Genomic DNA, 19574 nt, shown 5'->3' with positions numbered 1-19574 from the left:
TTAGAACATCACACAATGTGTACAGGTATTGAAACATTATAGGGTACCTTATAAGCGTACATACATTTTAATGTGTCAATTTAAAAATTTCTAAATAAATAAAAATAAAATTTAAAAAAGAAAAGAAAAATGAGACCCATAGAAATTAAGAAGCTTGAGCTGGGGAGATACTCAGTCGGTAGAGTGCTTGCATTATAAGCACAAGTCCCTGAGTTCGATCCCCAGCACCGCAAAAAAAAAAAAAAAAAAAAAAAAAAAAAAAGGAAGAAAAGAAAAGAAATTAAGAAGCTTTAAGACGCTTTCTCAAAATGACGAGGGGTATAGCTCAGTGGTAAAGCACTTACCTATCATATGAAAGGCCCTGGCTTTGGTCTCCAGCACTCTCAAAATCTTACATCCAGTTAGTGTCAGAACCAGCCCTTGAACTTGGGCCTCCACAACTCCACAAATTTTCATCACTATAATAGAATTGTTTTTAACAGCAAAAAAACTGACATAGAATCAAACTGGTGTTCTAGGTTTTGTTGCTGGTCCTACTTTATTGTGCTATGCTTGTTAATACCATTGTCATCTTGGAAAGAAAATATAATACTGGATGGAGTTCCCCGTAGATGCTGAAGTGTCAAGAATGGAGCAGTTTAATTATCTGCAATCTTACGCCCCCCTATACACCCATAAATAAAGGAAAGTAACTAACCCTTTGTCCCCTCTTGCACCACATTTAGATGCCTGAAATTAGAAATATCCCAGTATTGTGACCTGAATTGCCTTCACAGGAAGTTCTGCTTTTTAAATTAAAACTCTAGTCATTTTCTTTCCAGTTACTCTTATTACCAATGTGGTTCTGGACAAAGAATTCCCAGGAAAGCTGTCCATGTATATGTGAGATGAAGACAATCATGATGCCTACTCCCTATCTACCTGACAAAAGTGTTGGGAAAAGCAGTAAGATAATGTCTGTCATGTGTTTTAAATGCCTAGAAAGAAAGACAGGGTTCACAAGCAAAGGTATAATTATATTGAGTCACCAATGATATCATCGTCTATAGTTTACATATGTGGTTGTTGCCTAAGACACTGCTGAATATAATTTGGCCATCATATTTGATGCTTTAAGGACATGATGATGTTACAATAAATTAGCAGAAAATTCCACATTGGGGAAGGAAGGTATCCTTTTCTTTTCAATTCCTGTACGACTGAAATTTATTTTGGGCTATCTTTTCCAGCTGGTCTTGCAATTAGGACCACCTCCAAGGTTCACAAAGCTCTCCTTCCATTTCTTCATCAGTCAGGTGATTTCCCCTCTAGCTTGGTCTGGAAGCTATGACGGGAGAGTGACCTGTAGAGTAGAGGAGAGAAAATGTGTTCAACTCTGCTGAGGGACCACCAAAATTTGGAAGCCCAGAAGGAGGATTTCTTTCTTTCTTTTTATGGTACTAAAGATTGAACCCAGGACCTCATGCATGCTAAGCAAGTGCTCAACCACTGAGCTACATCCCCTAATGGAGGATTTCTATGATCAAGCAACTGGAAAACCTAATTCTGTTAGACCTGTTTCCCTAGAACAATGTGCTGTCTGTTGCCTCACAGGATCAGACCAGATGACCTCCCAACCACCATTTGAATTTGTTTAAAAGAATAATTCTAAAAATTAAAATCATAGTTCATAACATAATAAAGAACATTTTAGTATGACAGGCACTATGTGAAGTACTGGGGATACAAAAGTTAAAACACTATTTCTCAGAAAAATGGCTGTCCTTGGAGGACATAAGCAAGCACTCAGATAGGACCAGCACCCAGCACAGTGTCTGACACACAGTAGCACTGTAAGTGTACTTGCTGAATGAATGGGCAAAAGGGTGCTGCAAGGTAGTAAGAACCAAAAGAAAGGCACAGGTGTGTGGAAAGAGGTAAGATGGCGTCTAACCAAGAGCAAGAGAGCCAGACATGCTGGTGCACACCTATAATCCCAGTGGTTGGGGAGGCTGAAGCAGGAGGATCTCAAGTTCAATCAGCCTCAGCAACTTAGTGAGGCCCTAAGCAACTTAGCAAGGCCCTGTCTCAAAAATAAAAGTAAAAAGGACTGGGGATGTTGCTCAGTGGTTGAGCACCTTTGGGTTCAATCTCTGCCAGCCTGGGCAATTTAGTGAGGCTCTGTCTCAAAATAAAAATTTTTAAAAGGGCTGGGGATGACACTCAGTAGTTCAGCAGCCCTGGGTTCAATCTCCAGTACTGGCCGGGGGGCGGGGGAATGACAATACAAGGAGGCAGAAAGAAAGACCATGCGCAATGCTGCACATAGGACAGTGTGGGAAAGCATGCAGCTGATGACGCTGAGAACATAGTGTGTCAGGCTCTTTATTCTATTTAGTTCTCTTTAAAAAAAAATGCCAATCATAGTCCACTAAAGTTCTCAACCCACCACGTGAAAAAGAATTTTCCCTTCTATATATCCGTTGGCCTTGCAATTGAGAACTAAACAACAGAATTTAAATGTTTGCTGAGGAGCTCTTAAATTTCTGTATTTAGGCACAATCTGTTTCCATTCCATTTCAAAGTTATTCTTTACAGAGTCACAACCAACAATCTGTATTAGTTCCCAATGGCTGCTATAACAAATTGCCACAAACCAGGATGACCAGAAATAAATTTATTCTCTCAAGGTTCTGGAGGCCAGAAGTCTGAAGTTCATATCACTAGGCTGAAATCAAGGTGTCAGCAGGGTCACACTCCTCCTGAGGCTCCACAGGAGAATCCGTTCTTTGCCTCTTTTTACAGCTTCTGGTGACACTGGCAACCTTTGGTTTGTGACAATACCACTGCCATCAGTTTCCCTGGTCCCACTGTCTTCTGTCTGTTAAATCTCCCTCTGCCTCCCTCTTATAAGGATAAACATGATTGCATTTAGAGCCCACCTGAATGATGCAGATAATCTCCCATCTCTGGAGCCACAATGTAATCCCATCTGCAGAGTCCTTTTCTGCCACGGAAGGTAACATTCACAGGTTTCAGGGATTTCATTGGGAGCAGAAGAGGCATTATTCAGCCTGCCACATTATCTGTATCTGAATCACTGAATGTCCAGTACAAACCTTGTGAATATTATCTTAGTTTTTTGTATTGCTGTAATAGAGCACAGAGTGGGCAATTTGTAGGAAGAGGGAAAGAAAAAAAGAAGGGAGGGAGGGAGGGAGGGAAGGAAGGAAGGAAGGAAAGAAGAAGGAAAGAAAGAAAAAAAGAAAAGAAAGAAAAGAAAGAAGAAAAGAGAGAAAGAAAGAAGAAAGGAAGAAACAAAGAGAAAAAGAGGAGAGAAAGAAAGAGAAAGGAAAAGAAGGGAAAGGAAAGGAATGGTAAGAAAGGAATTCACTTGGCTCACGGCTGGGAGGCTGGGCAGTCCAAGATGCAAGGGCAGTGTCTGGTCAGGGTTTTCTTCACTTCATGGTTGAAGGAAGGCAGAAGCACAAGAAGGCAAGTGAATATGAGGGAGGCAAACTCACTTTCCTAACCTCACGATGTCTAACTCACTCCTGTGGTAATGACATCGGTCAGTTCACAAGGGCAGAGCCCTCCTGATTTAATTGCCTCTTATTAGTCCCCACTTTTCAACACTATCACAGTGAGGATTATGTTTCCACTGCATGAATTTTGGGAGACATATTCAAACTAGAGCTAGTATTTCAGCTGAGTTCCTCTCAACTCTTATTTAGAAAGGCAGATTAACCCCTCTCCTCTTGCCTTAGGGGAGGAGAAAAATGGGCAAAAAAGAGAAACTTTTACTGAGTATGTTATTTGTCAAATGATGTACATGCATCTTCATAACAAGATTGTGGGATGCTATTGTCACCATTTTACAGATGACAAAAATGAGGCTCAGAGAGGCCCAGTGACTTGTCCAAAGCCTCTCAGCAAGTAAGTAGTGAACAGAATTTGAACATGTATCTTTCTGATTTCAAAGTCAATGTCCTTTCCACTACATCAACAATCCTCAAATTCCAGTAACATGCCAACATGTTTAATGGAAAAAAATTTTTCCACAGACCCCAGTTTGAGAAACAACTGATTTGGTGGAAACGGTGATGCAAGCCTGTAATTCCAGTTGCTAGGGAGGCTGAAGCTGAGGATTGCAACTTAGTAAGGCCCTGTCTTGAAAAAAAAAAAAAAAAAAAAAGGGGGGGGGTGCAGCTAGGAGGTAACTCAGTGGCAAAGCACCCCTGGGGTAAATACCCAGGAAAGGAAAGAAGCAGGACGGGGTGAGAGGGTGAGAGAGAGAGAGAGAGAGAGAGAGAGAGAGAGAGAGAGAGAGAGAGAGAGAGAGAAAGGACGGACAAACAACTGACTCAAGGAACTAAATTTCATTCTGTAAAAGCATTTTTTTTTTTTTTTTTGGTACCAGGGATTGAGCCCAGGGGTGCTTAACCACTGAGCCACATCCTCAAACCTTCTTTATATTTTATTTACAAACAGGGTCTCACTGACTTGTTGTGGTTGGCTTTGAACTTGCAATAATCCTGCCTCAGCCTCCCAGGCAATGGGATTACAGGTGTGAGTCACTGCATAGGGGTAAAAGCATATATTTTAAAATGCTCAAGTTGTTCCCATATCCTGGTCACTGATAGACCTCAGCTACAGACACCATGGTACTCGTTATTCTTGAGAACTCCATTTTAGACAATCTTAATAGGAGGACTCAGGATGGCTGCATTTCATCTGTGCTTCTCAACTGCTTAGGAAGGACTTCAATGACACAAAGCATTTACCAGTAAGATTTTAACACCACCAATGTGTTAATATTATAGAGGTGAGTAATTATTTCCACCACAGAGATGCTTGAACTTCAGCTGGATTGAAATAAATGACTGAGGCTTTTTCTGAGCTCAATCTGAATGGAAGTTTATCTGGATGTTTCATGAAAGCTGTGCAGATGGAAAATGTTACCTTCATTCTGGCACATGTAACCACTCAAACTTGTAGTAATATTGAAGACTAATGCTTATCAAGCAATTATTTGATCATAATTACTAGGTGCCAGGTACTAATTCATATGAATTAATGTAATTTTTTTTTTTGGTACTGGAGATTGAACTCAGGGACACTTTATCACTGAGCCACATCCCCAACCCTTTATGTTTTATTTTGAGACAGGGTCTCACTAAGTTGCTGAGGTTGGTTTTGAACTCGAGATCCTCCTGTCTTAGCTTCCCAAGCTGCTAGGATTATAGGCATGCACCACCAAAAGGCTGAAAAGTCAGATTCTTTTTTTTTTTTTAAACCTTTTCTTTCTTCTTTTTTTTACGTTGATGGACCTTTATTTCATTCATTTATTTATATGTGGTGCTGAGAATCAAACCCAGTGCCTCATACATGCTAGGCAAGCACTCTACCACTGAGCCACAACCCCAGCCCCAAAAGTCAGATTTTTAATGTCCCTTTATCAAATGATAAGACTGAGGCATAGAAAGTTTAGGGGTATACTTTGGATCTGAAATGTCCCCCAAAGACTTACTTGTTTAAAAGCTTGGTTACTAGTCAGTGTGTTATTGGGAAGCAGTGGAACATTTAAGAAGTGGGGTCTAGTTGGAAGAAGTCAGGTTGTTAGGGGTGTGCCCTTGAAGGGGATATTGAGACCCTGACCCTCTTTTTACTTCCTGGCTAACACAAGGTTAGCAGCCTCCTTTTATAGGGTTCTACTTTTCAACACTCCTGCCATGATATGCTGCCTCACCACATGCCCAAAAACAGCACAGAAAACTGACCATGAACTAAACCTCTGAAATTGTAAGATGAAATAAACCTTTTCTCTTTATAAGTTGATTATCTCAGATATTTTGTCACACTGACAGAAAGCTGACTAACACAATTAAGTTATTTCTTCAAAGTCACCAGCTAATAAAAAGTGTAGCAGTAGCCAGGTGCAGTGACTCATACCTGTAGTTTCAGCTGTTTGGGAGGCTGAGGCAGAAAGATTGCTTGAACCCAGGAGTTTGAGGCCATCCTGGGTCACATAGCAAAATCCGATCTCAAAACAACAACAAAAACAATGATAAGGTATAAAGCTATGACAAACAATGGATAGGTTATAGGCGATACCACTGAATGCTCTCCTTGTCATACTGTTAAATAAAAACCAAGTTCCAGAAAAGTTTTTGTTTTTGTTTTTGTTTTAAGCTCTACAGCTAGGATTAAACCCAAGTCATCTCATTACAGACACCATCTTCTAATACAACAGCTAACAAAGATGTTTACTCTGTGTCCAGACTTGTCTCCTGGATCCAGCCTGAGACCTGAAGTGTTACACAAATCATCAGCCCTGTCCCTGCTTCCTCCATGTTTGTTGTTCAGTCACCCAGGGACACAACCAAAGATGAAATGACACTATATCTGTTTTGGATACTAGAAATCCCAATCTACTTTACCTACCACCCATTCCCAACAGTCTCACAGCAGAGAGAAAAATGGAACACCCCTTCCACCCACACTGCAGACACTGTAATCCCTCAGTCTACTGTTGTGAACTTTTCCCTTTAAAGAATTCCTTGGGGAAATGCTGAGGTTACAGGAGAGGCACCATATGGCTTATCTCGATCCTCCTAGGAATAGGTGGGCCTCTAATTCCAAGAGATCCCTTGAATCCTTCATCATTTCTTCGTTTTTCACAACTCAGACATTCTTTCATGCTGATTATTAAACCTTGTCCATTTAGTGAAATTCATTTCTCATGGGAATTCTGATCCAGGTGACTGACTTCCTGCATATAACCATGTTGTCTAAAGTTCACACATACTTAGAGATCTGATCTTGTCTTTTTTAGCATGTGTTCCTAGGAAGAATAAGACCCCAGTGTCAAATATGCAAGGGTGCATTCTATTTAAAGAAATAGGTTTGTTTTCTTTGTTTGTGTTTCCAGGAGGCATATTCCTGGACCCTGTCTGACTGAAGAATCTAATTACCTGAGCTTAGAAACCCCTTTCCTATGAGTAGATTGATAATTCTTAAGAGGCCCCAGGCAACCATGAAGGCTATGCAAATACACTGACAATCAAGAAGCAACTGATTGCCAAAAATTGTAATAATGCAGAGATTACATAAAGTTAATGCTTAGAAGTTCTTAAATTGTAACTCACTTACTCTGAGATGAGCATATATCCATATGGGTTTCCAAAATAAAGGGATTTTTCTCATCTCTTAATCACTGGTTTCCAGTCTACTCCTAAGATTCCAAACTCTGAAGTGGTCAGCCTCACCAGTTTTCTCCTACATAGTCCAGTTTGAGGTCTGTGTCTGGCATCTCAGAATTCAGCAACAGCCACAGTAACACCAACATTGTCCTTGAACTTCATTATTTGGACTCTGGATTCAACCTTGATGTTTGGACATTTATGAGCAGAAAGTTACATTCCCAAATAAGGAAGTCAATGAAAGATCCATGTTTACATTTTCTACTACTTTCCAATTCCCTGTACTTATACGGCCCTTCTCTGAGATAATATCAATCTATTTAATTGGCTTCCCTAAACTGTAAGTTCTGAGAAAAACAACAACAACAACAACAAAAAAAAAACAATCTTTCAAGTATTTTGTTTTCCCTCCACTTCCCTTGGTTAGTGAGCTACAGAAGTCTGTGTGACTGATAGTCTCACAATTGGATGGGCAGTCATCTGACTCCTGGTCCCTGGGGAAGTAGGGGGAGATTGGTAATTCTTATTTTATTATTGAGTATGGATTTGACTAAGAGATGTCAGTTCCTCTGAGGGGCAGATTTTCAACCAAATGAAAATGAAACTTTTTCTATTTCAGTAATCCAAACTGAAAGAACACCACACCATATGCCACTCTGGGGAGGGAAGTTCACTCCTGACATCTTTTTTTTTTTTTTTTGGTGGTGCTGGGGATTGAACCCAGGTACCTTTTTATGCTAGGCAAACACTTTACCAACTGAGCTATATCCCCAGCCCGGGAGTTCACTTCTGAACATCATTATCTGCTTTTGCCCCTGCCTCTCCAAGACCCTCCATCCTTTATAGAATACAGTAGTTCTCTCTTATTCACAAGGAATCTGCTCCAAGACCCCCAGTGGATGCCTGAGACCACAGCAGCAAATCCTATACATACTGTTTTTTTCCTGTATATACATACCTATAATAAAGTTTAAGTTATAAGTTAGTCACGGTAAGAGATTAACAACAATAATTATTATTAACTAATAATAAAATAGGATAATTATAACAAAATACTATAATAAAAGTTATTTAAAATGTATGGATTGTTTATTTCTGGAATTTTCCATTTAATGTTTCCAGGCTGCTGCAAATAACAGATAAGGTATTGGGGGGGACTACTAGATGTCAATATTATGTACACTGGTCATTCTGGCTACCCGGTCTTTAAACATCCTTTCCCTTTGGGTGGAACTATGAGAAGAAGGGAGAAAGGACTCCATTTCCTACTGTAGAAGTCAAAAGAGCAGTTTCCCCTCTTTGCTCTACCAGTTAGAAAACCAGCACATCACCTGGGCTCAGCCGGTCAGAGACCCCACTGGGACATGATGCCTGTGGGGAGACAGATGTCACCTGGAATGGTCATGCTGGTGTTGAGTGCCAGCATGACAAGGAGTGTTCAGGGGTGCCAGGACACAGCAGCACGATGACAAGTGTCTAGCAGGATAGCACTGGTGGCAGCATCCTAGGCACATTATCCCTATGCTCCATACTAGATCTTGGTTGTGCCTTGTCTAACTTGCTTTTATTCATTTCCATCACCTGTTCTCCAAGTTTCTCATGGAGTCTGTGAGCTATACAACACTCTTCCAATAAATTTATTTTCCACTTAAGATTTTCATTGGGGCTGGGGATATAGCTCAGTTGGTAGAGTGCTTGCCTGTCAAGCATGAGTCCCTGGGTTCCATCCCCAGTATGGCAAAAAAAAAAAAAAAAGATTTTTATTGGTTGCCACCAGAAAATCCAACTGGAATTCCATCCTGTCCTTCATGAACACATGACCCTGGAACAACTCAGTGTGGTGGACTTGATCAGGATGCCTCCTTCCCTCACACTGACCCTCCATCATGTGGCAATTGCTAAAATTTTTATTATATCTGCAGAGGCTGTGTGCACTCCAGGAACAGCCATGGAGGGCCTTAGAAGACAAGTGCCATAGGACCCTGAGCAAACCAAGATGAATGGAAGGATGGATCTGAGAACTTCTCAGCAAGGAGTGGATATATTCACTTAAGAACAAATAAAAAGGGGCTGGGGTTGTGGCTCAGTGGTAGAGTGCTTGCTTAGCACGTGTGAGGCACTTGGTTCGAACCTCAGCACCACAAAAAATAAACTATTGTGTCCATATAAACTAAAAAAGAAGAAGAGAAAGAACAAATAAAAATAACCTGGGTGTGGAGGCACATGTCTATAATTCTAGTGACTTAGGAGGCTGAGGAAGGAGGACTGCAAGTGCAGGCAGCCGTGGCAACTTAGTAAGACCTTGTCCCGCTCCCCCACCAAAATAAAACAGAACTGGGGATATAGCTCAGTGGTAAAGGACCCTTGGGTTCAATCCCCGATACAAATAAATAAATAAATAAGTAAAAAAGAACAAATGAAAAACATTTTGTATATTGATTTTTTAAAAAAAATATTTATTTTGATTTATGACCCAAATATAGAAATAATTCATGTGCATTGTGGAAGATTTGGGGAAAAAAAAAACAGAAAATAGGAAAAAAACTTCCCCTTTCATTCTACCAACCACCAACAGTCACAATTGAGATTTCAGTGTGCTTCTAATATATTTTTCTATCTATAAAAATCATTTCATAATTATGATCATCCTAGTTTATTGCCAATTAAAATTCTGAGAAGAGCAGAAATATTGCCATTATATGCTTATGTGTATGTGTGTATATGTAAATATACATATGTATGAAATATATATTTATACATTACACACATATACATATATAGAAATGTATTGGAAAACATTTATAAACACACACACGTGTGTGTATCCCTCAGTGCTATATATAAAGGAGAGTGAACTTTATCTTTTGACTAAAAGCAGCATTTTCAAAGGATCCAATCAAACATTTACCACTGTTTGTTAACACCTACTATAGACAAAAAAAGAAACTTTCCTGATCACATAAGTTTAGGAAATGCTGAGTTAAGGTTGAATGTCTTTCCTTATTGCATGAATTTTAGAGCTTGTGTGAATGTGTGTGTGTGTGTGTGTGTGTGTGTGTGTGTGTGTGTGTCTGTGTGTGAGTTTTGCTGGGGATTGAACATGTGAAGCAAGTGCTCTTCCACTGTGACTCTCAAAGACAGCATTTCCCAAACACATTCAACCACAAAACTCCCCGATGAAGTATTATTCTCCTTCTTCTTCTCCTTTTTCTTCTCTTTTGCGGTACTGGTGGTTGAATCTGGGGGAACTCTTCTGGGGGAACTCTACCACTGAGTTACATCCTCAGCCCATTATTATTATTAATATATTGTTGTTATATTTTGAGACACAGCTTTGCTAAGTTGTCTGTGTTGGCCTCGAACTTAGCATTCTCTTGCCTCAGGCTTCTGAGTTAATGGAATTACAACCATGGGCCATCATGCCTACTAAAGCATATTTCTCAGGACTGGCCTCATAAGGAGTGCAGACTGACCCAGAAAATTTAGAACTTCCTATTGTGTTCCTTCCTCTTCCTCCCAGTTCTGAAGAACCAGTTCAGAGTTGGGAGGAATAAAAAGAGAATGTATGATGCATACAAGCAAAATTTGGGGGGAAAAAAAAGGAAAAAAAGAACTAGAATGGGACCTCAAAGTGATTTCCCTTTGCTGATATATTTATCCACATGAATGTGACTGAGGTCTGAGGTTCATAGACAAACATCACAAATTCCCACCTGAGATAACTGAGAAAACAGCAATGCTGAATTCTAAAGGAGCAATCTTGACTTGGGAAATGTTACATAATGAGTTTACCCCCACTTAAGTATAAAATCCAATTAACTTACTAGAACACTGCATTGCCAGACTAAAAGCGATAGCTTAATGTTACCCACTATCATTTTAGTACTTTCCCTTTACCCTGAAAAGACAGTCCCATATGGTAATTTTTTTTAATGGTACACACAATGACAAATGAAAATAAAAGAACACAAGATGATCACTGAGGGTGAGGACAATGTCCTCATTGGAACAAAGCACTTCCAGAAGAAATCCTATTTTTGCATGTGTTAGTCAACTTTGCGTTACCGTAAAACAAAACGAAACAAAACAAAACAAAAAAACAAAAAACAAGATCCTGAGATAAGTTGACTTAAAAAGAGAAAGGTTTATTTTGGCTCACAGTTTCAGAGGTTTCAGTCCACGGTTGATTGGCTCTGTCACTTTTTTTTTTAATTTAATTTTTTAAAGGAATTTTTTTTTGATGGACCTTTATTTTATTCATTTATTTATATGCGGTGCTGAGAATTGAACCCAGTGCCTCACACACGTTAGACAAGCGCTCTACCACTGAGCTACAACCCCAGCCCTGTAGCTCCATCACTTTTGGGCCTGGGATGAGGCACAGTGGGAGCATGCATCAGAAGAAATGGATCACTTCGTGGCAGCTGGGAAGTGAAAGAGAAAAAGTAAGGGGCCAGAGTTCCACCATCCCCTTTGAGGGCACACCCCCAATGACCTAACTTCCTTCCACTAGGCCCCACCTCCTAAAAGTTCTACCACAGATTGGGGACCAAGTCTTTAACATTAACACAGGGGCCTTCTGGAGACATTCCAGATCCAGACTATAGCATTGCCCTGTCACTTTCCCAACTGACCTAGTATCTGGTGAGTCTCCAAGTAGAGTCTGCCCCAGAACCTGTGAATTCAGCCAGAGAAAAAATAAAAAAGCATGACTTCTTCCATTAAACCAAGTCTGAATGTCAAATTGCAATTTTAACATATGCAGAAATTGAGGGAAACGGAAGTTAAAAAAAAGAAACCTAAAATGGGTCAGGCTCCTATTATTCATCACTTGGGGATCAGCTCTGTAAACTTACTTTGGGTCAAAATCCAGCCACAGCTGAGCACAGCGGTTCATGCCTGTAATCCCAGTGATTTGGGAGACTGAGGCAGAAGGATCTCAAGTTTGAGGCCACCTAAGCAACATAGTGAGGTCCTGTCTCAAAATAAAACATGAAAAGGGCTATAGGTATATAATTCAGTGGTACAGAGTTCCTGGGTTCTATCCCTAGTACTGGGGGAAAAAGATCGACAAAACTCCTAAACTTTCTGTTGGCTGTCTTTTGTGGAATATACTAAATGTTTAGGAAAGTCTGGAAAATACCAGAGTTCAAAGGTACCTTCTTTCTGTGAAGGAGTCTAAAAGACATTCTAGGGCAACTTCCTAATGTTTCAGTTGAAACTTTCTTGGTGCTTCTGTTTGGTGAACTGCTCAGCTGCCTCCCATTATTGAGCCACACAGTACCCTTGAGAGGGAAACGGAACCTGAGAATGTCAAAGCTGGAGAGGACCTGAATGGTCATCTCCTCCAGCCCAACCCCCTCTGTTTACAGATCTGAAAACAGGGCGCCTGAAACCCACCCAGGATCCTGAGAGTGAATGTGCTTCCCTCCCTTCTTCTATTTTTGTGCAATTTTCCCATGGCATCCCGCCAGAGCATCTACACCAGTAATGTCTAGAGGATTTATGAGGCCAAGCAATCCTTTGGGTTTCTACACAGACCTAAACAGGAAACCCACACAAGGAAATGCCCTTTCTGTTTGCAGGCCGAATTCCCAGGATGCTTTCACCAGAGTGCCCTGGCTGGAACAGAACAAAGGCCTGGCACAACAAATGCCCTTAGATCTGAAGGCAGATGTGCCCTCACTACCCCTCCTTGTTCCCTCCCCAGTGCAGGAGGCCTTCAGCTAATTTAAATGAGAACAAGTCTTTCTTTTCTCAGACCTCAGCTTAACTTTCTCCATTGCTGTAGATGCTGGATGGGGTCAGTTAAGAGACACCCATTCCTTGGATCTCCAGGTAGGTGTCAGGGTGTTACTTCTCCCCCAGTGCCAAGTCAATTAACCTAGGCAAGCCTTCTGGTTTCCTTAGCCAGGCATCCTGCTCACACCTCTCTTGTTCTTTCTCCACATTTCCCTTAAACCCCAGAGGATGCCTGAGGGCTGGAAAAAGATGTGTATTGGGGCCAGGCATATATCTCAGTGATAAACTGTTTGCCTGGCATACATGAGACTCTGGGGTTTTCCCCAGGACCACACACACACACAAAAAAAGTACATTTCCCAAGCAAGGGGTAGCCAGATGCCACCACCGCTGCAAACTGTGACGGCCACTCACCTAGATCCAGGCATCTCACCTTTGCTGCAACACCAGGATCCTGCCAAATCTCCTCCCCCTGATTGAATTAGTCCTTCTACTGGTGTCTAACTATTCTAGCCTATGAAGGTATGTTTAAATCTCTTCAGTTCTCTGTGAAAGATCTAAAACTTAAGAAAGGGACCGTTGCTCAGGGCTGGACAGGAAGGAAGCTTGCTTTCCTGGCTCAAGGAACAGAACTGCATTGCCAGTGACCCTTCGCCCCCCTCCTCAGGCGTCCCCTCTGGCTCACACCGAAAATAGTCTCTGTCCCCCTTGGTTGGCCCCACCTCCCTCGGGAAAGAAGACACAGACTTCTAATGAGCCAACAGTATTATCAGAGCTTGACTGTCTTTCAGGAATTACCAGATGTTGGGAAGAGGATAATGTGTCATTTCCTTTAACAAATAGTCTGGGCATCTGTGCATTTCCTTTTGAGCCAGCTCTTTAAGAGAATGTGATGCAGTGACAGTGAAGGGAAATCACCCTGGCTCTACTCTCTTGGGTACTGGGACCTCCTCAAACCTTTGGATTTTGAATTTCAACCTCAATAAGAAAATAATTTTTCTGTTTCTTAAATTTTTCTTGGGGTGTGGGGGATTGAGCCCAGCACCTTGAGCATGCTATGCTAGTGCTCTATTACTGAGCAGCCCCATGAAAATATTTCTGTCCTCTCAGAACAGGCAGTGGTTAAAGGTAGAACGTTGGGGTTGGGGTTGAGGCTCAGTGGTAGGACACTTACCTAGCATGTGTGAGGCTGGGTTCGATTCTCAGCACCACGTATAAATAAGTAAATAAATAAAGTAAAAAAAAAAAAAAAAAAAAAAAAAAAAAAAAACAAAACTTTGGAGACAAGATAAATGCAATAGAGGAAAAAGAACATTGTTCATTCATTCCCCCACATCAGTGGTTCTCAGTAGCAAACTAACATGGACAGTATCACCCAGGAACTTGCTCCACACCCCCGGCCCCACGAATGCTGAATCTGACACTCTGAGGATGAAGCCCAGCAAACTCTTTTGATAAGCCTTCCAGAGAATTTTGATACATTCAAGTCTGAGAAGCACTGGCCCAGATACAAGTACCATAGGGGTTCTCAGACAGCCAAAAAAGCTTCAGCTACCTTGCAGAGGTGAGAGGAAAGGATGGTACCTGTGGATGAGGCTATTCTGACAAGAGAAAGGTCTGAGAAAGAAAAATGAAAGAATTCAAAATTCAGTTATAGCCATATCTCTGCTCACACTGCACTAACTTGTAACATTTCTAGAATATAGTTTAATGATAAAAGAGTATATTCACAGTGTATTTTTCAGTTTAAATAAAATGTACAATGTGGGCCCAATAATCTAAAATGTATGTGCAAATCAATCAACATATAAAAGAATTAGAAGATTATCTATCAAAATATCAACAGTGATTGTCCCTGGGTGATGGGTTACAGATCTTTTTTGGTGAGAGGGGTTGCTGGCTCATGCTAAACATGTACTCTACCACTTAGCTATCCCTGCAGCCCCTGGATAATAGATGTTTTATTTTTATATTTTTGGACACAAGATCTCACTGTGTTGCCTAGGCTGACCCTGAACTCCTGGCCTCAAACAATCCTCCTGCCTCAGTCTTCCAAATAGCTACATAATTTTTACTTCATCCTTATGGGTCTCCCCCCACTCCATTTTTATATAATAAATAGGTATTTTTTATAACAAATTATTTTTTTAAATGAAGGGACAAGCTTGTTGGGTCAAATAGTCATTTAAACAAATTTGTATAGCCGCCTCCAGAGACTACTTCTCCAAGAATTTATGTCGCACAGATAATTAGCACCACCTGTTACATTTGTGCTAAAACGGGCATGCAGAAGGTTGAATTCGGAATGTATAAAGAGGTTGTTAAACTCATCAGCTCCAGTTGAAACCGGCACAGCAGGAACAGCGGTAGAAAAATGTGAGCTGGAGCCCACCCTGGGGCCCCACGCCCAAGTTGGGGCGGTGCCTCCAGCGCCTGAATCTGGATGCCTGGGTGTTCTCAGAAACCGCAGGGACCCCTGTCCCTTTGGATGGCTTTGTTCAGGAGCCCCAGCAGCCTCTCGATTTTAACACCCTGATTTCCTAATAGGGATATGCCCCAGGCAAAAACAAAACAAAACAAAAACACTGAACAAGCCCTCAAAAGCCCAGAAAGGAAGAAAGGACAATGGAACGTGATGTAAGGGTCGCAGAACAGCCAGTGACTCAGCGCTTCTGCGCCATCAACACCAGCTGCAGCCCGTGGTGGTGCAGAACAACAGAATGGATGGACACACACACACACACACACACACACACACACACACACACCAAATCTCTCACTGCCAGGAGAGTGGCCAAAAAAAAAAAAAAGAAAAAAAAAAGAAAAAGGTTGACTCAGACGGTGCTGCAAAAAGGACTCAGAATGAAGGATTTCTAAAGCTGCAGGGAACCTGGCAGAATATATAGAATGTCTAAAAATGTTGGACCTTAATTCAAGTTTCTATCTGTCACTATCTTTTATCAAGACACCCCCCCCCCCCCCCCCCCCCCCCGCACACACTGAGCTAGACACTTGCCACTAGCCTAAATTCTCCAAACTGGAACTACAATCTGCTTACAGGCACATCTCTGTATCATAGGAATTCTTTGGAAACATCACAGGTTGAAATTTGGTTAGTGTGGTTGATTTCTTTGTGGGCTTCCCAAGACTCTGGGGAGAAATGCCCACCCTTTGTAAGTTATGGGAGGGGCTGGGAGAAGATGTTGCATAGACTACAAATGTGAGTGGGAATCTATCCCACAGGCAGTTACTCTGTCTGCAAATGTATCATCTTATGAAAAGGTGGATTAGTAAATTCAACCCTTACCTCATTCCAGGAGTCTGTTGAAGCAACCTCTACCATGGAGTCTGATGGGCTCCTCCCACACCTCCCAGATGCCTCTGCTCCCATCAGACCCAAGGCAAGGAACTCTGCAGATTAGACTGGTCCCAGAGGGCCTGATGTTCACCATTAACCATCAAATCTGTTCCTTAGACCAGCACTGCTCATGAAATGTGATTTTTAAAAAGCAACTTTATTTACTTATTTAGTCATTTTTGTGATATTGGGAATTGAATTCAGGATTCTTCTTCCACTAAGCTACATCCCCAGACCCCCTTTTAACATTTTTATTTTGAGACAGGATCTCGCTAAATTGCCTAGGCTGACCTGGAACTTGCAACCCTCCTGCCTTAGCCTCCTGAGTCACTAGGATTACAGGTGTGTGCCACTGTGCCTAGCTAAGCAACTTTATGTTATCCACCATTGCGCCTTCAAAATTTATTCTATCAGGAAAATGCTTTCCCACCATTGAATAAAAATTCCAAGGACCACAGAATTTTCTGCTTACTCTGAGGTATTAGTTCATTGCCTGGGCATTTTACTTTTTGTCTGTGGTGTTGGGGATCAAACCCAGGATCTTGTATGCACACTAGGTTAATACTCTACCACTGAGCTACATCCCCAGGCCTGTGTGGGCATTTAAAATCACAAAATACTCTCTTTTTCAGAAATTAGATGACAAGACCACATATCTAGCTTATTAACATAGTAATATTCATTCTAAGGAGAGGTTTCCCAGACTTTCCATGCCTAGTTTGTAGGAAAGGGCACAGATTTGAAAGCAGCACAGTTCATACCAGCCTCCCAGCTACATCTTGGATCAAACTGAGGCTATCCCACTGGTTGAGAATATCTCATAGGCGGTTCAATGGGACCCTGTCTTAAAACTTTTAAAAATAATGAAAAGGGCCGAGAATGTAGCTCAGTAGCAGAGTACCCCTGAGTTCAACCTCCATCACCTCCCCACCCCGCACAGGAAGAAAGAGAAGGAAAAAAAAGAAAAAAATTAAATCTCTCGGCCTGCTGTCTGTGCCATGAGGCCTGCATTTGTTTATCCCTGCTATCTTTGAGTGCAGTCCTTTCCTAAAGGTGGTCCTATTTCTCTCCTCCATCTCCCTGCTCTGCCAAGGCTGGTGTAGCTTTCTCTGGAGTTCCCCCAAATGCAGGTAGGTTCCAGAGTTCACACACTATGGGAACAAGCAAATGCTACTAGTTAGTGGTTTTTTTCTCCCCCTTTCTACCCAAAGCTGGTTATTCACATTTACCAACCTATCACCACATGAAGAGAAAGCTCCCAGTTAGAGCTATGATGAAGAAGGGGAGAGCCTTCACTTCACTTAGGAATCTCCCTGGAATGGCCAGCAAGAGGGTGCTAAAGGGAAGCAGAACAGATTTCTTAGGGCCTGAGGAAGCACCTGTTTTCTTAGAAAAGTAATTTCCTAACAGATGTGGGAGAGGAGCAAGTCTGTGCTCCTTAGAGTGGGGAAACGGTGTGGTCCACAGCAGCAGGCCTGCCCCATTATCAGACCTAGAGAAATTTCAGCTCTTACTGGTCTTTCCCAGGACCTGGGAGCAGGGAAGGTGAGCTAGGTTGAGCAGAAAGGCTCCCCAGCTCCACAAGCAGTGTGACTTCCATAGCCCATGGCTGTGCTGTGGTCACTGAAAGCAGCAGAATCTGTGATGGTGAAAGTCAGACCATGAGAAGGAAACAGAGAGGGCTTTGGTAGCCACCAGGGATGGTGGAAGCTCTTGGGAGCTGGCAAGGCCAGCAAAGGTCTTGCTGTCTGTCTCTAGCAGACGTGTAATGAAGGTTTTTGCTCATCTAGGTTGGCAACTCTCCCACCACTGTGGGAATGGGCCAGACTAGTAGGTCAAGGTCAGGGTTTGGGAGGTCCCCAGGCTTAGGGTGTGGAGGGCCAGTTCCCGACTGGGACAATTCTGATGATCCCTGAAGAGGGTAGGATAATGGTGAAGCCTGTGATTAAACAATGAAATGCCCTGGGACAATGACCCTGTGAATGAGTGGTTGGTAGTGCAATCTCCTGAAGGAACGGATGACTGCTGCAGGGTGAGGCCAGAGTCCTGTCTAGGTGTGAGAAATTGCCCCAGCAAGTCTATGACCTATGGGATTCAGTTGAGAATCAACTACCCTGATTCTGAAGACGGGAAAACTTATTAATCAAATGCACTCTGTTTTCTCTATTTCTTCAAGGTTTGCTTTCTTCTTTTATCTTAACTGAAACTGGGTCTAAATGGATTTGTTTCTATTTCTACCAGCCATGTAAAGCCCCATTAACTTTAGAGTCTTTCAATTATAATATAAATTAAGCTAAACGTGCCATTCCTAAAAATGTCTAAATACCTATGCACATTCCTTTGACCTGGTTTTCTTGTGCGCTCTCAGAACACAGAATCCCCGATAATGACACCTTATGACTCGCTACAGAAGAAGGCACTAATGTCAAAGGGCAGCTGACCCTTGAAACTGGGGAGGGACAGGAAGTGAAAAGAACCATTTCTTTCTTTCCCAGGTCACAAATTATGTGGGAGAAAAGTTACCAAACACTAGCCTTGCTTTTTAAAATGTCAATTTAGGAAAGTTAAACATAGGGAAGGGAAAATTAAATGCTAATTCAAAGAAATGCATTTGATATGTTAGATAAACAGCAGCTCTATTAGGAAGTAGTAATAAATTATATATTTTAACATCCAAATTTAGAAAAGTAGGGAAGCCAGAAGCTATACTAAGAAGTCTCAGAACGATATTCCCCAATCCCATCCAAGTATTCTTAGACTTAAATATTTACCCCATATCTAGAGGTAACAAGGCACCCTGAAACCAAAACTAAATTCTGGAGTTGAGGGTGTAGCTCAGGATTAGAGAGTTTGCCAGAAAGCACAAGGCCTCTGATTCAATCCCCAGTATTATGAAGAAAAAAAGTTCTGTTTACAGCATTCACCCCATCTGACTTGTCATGGAGTCTTAAGATGTAGGTCCCAGTTCCAAATCTACCTTGTTGGGGGTGACAAGGACCTTATGATTCTATCAGACCTATCTAGACCTCTCTGAGCTTATTTAAAACTGGTGAAGAGACTATGCCTCCACTTCTAATTGTTATATCTATCACTATACTACCATCTAATGGTGAAGTGCATTAAAACACAGATGTAACTAACCTAGTCCAGGGACTACTGACTACCCTTACTTTTTTTTTTCTCATGGTGAACGCTTAGACAACTCCAACTTACCATTTTTTGGGCAGTAGCAGTAGACTTGCAGCTCCCAGTCAGCCCAGTGATCATGAGAGTAAACAATCAAGACTCTACCG

The 19574-nt window shown here is 41.6% G+C and overlaps 1 protein-coding gene across 1 annotated transcript in view; it reads right to left on the bottom strand.

Annotated features, from left to right (window-relative positions):
- Nucleotides 1-1008: 1008 nt before the first annotated feature.
- Nucleotides 1009-19574, bottom strand: part of LOC124961365 (uncharacterized) — a 68374-nt gene continuing 49808 nt past the window's right edge. The window contains exons 5-6 of the mRNA XM_047519950.1: nucleotides 2922-2986; nucleotides 1009-1342 (exon numbers count right to left, since the gene is read on the bottom strand). Of these exons, the coding sequence (XP_047375906.1) occupies nucleotides 1325-1342; nucleotides 2922-2986 (83 nt within the window). The 3' untranslated portion in view covers nucleotides 1009-1324. The remainder of the gene's footprint in view (nucleotides 1343-2921; nucleotides 2987-19574) is intronic.

The sequence above is a fragment of the Sciurus carolinensis genome, chromosome 12 (genome assembly GCF_902686445.1).
Source record: "Sciurus carolinensis chromosome 12, mSciCar1.2, whole genome shotgun sequence".
Taxonomy (NCBI): Eukaryota; Metazoa; Chordata; class Mammalia; order Rodentia; family Sciuridae; genus Sciurus; species Sciurus carolinensis.
Note: the sequence above shows the minus strand (reverse complement) of the source record. Positions and strands in the feature narration are given on the sequence as shown.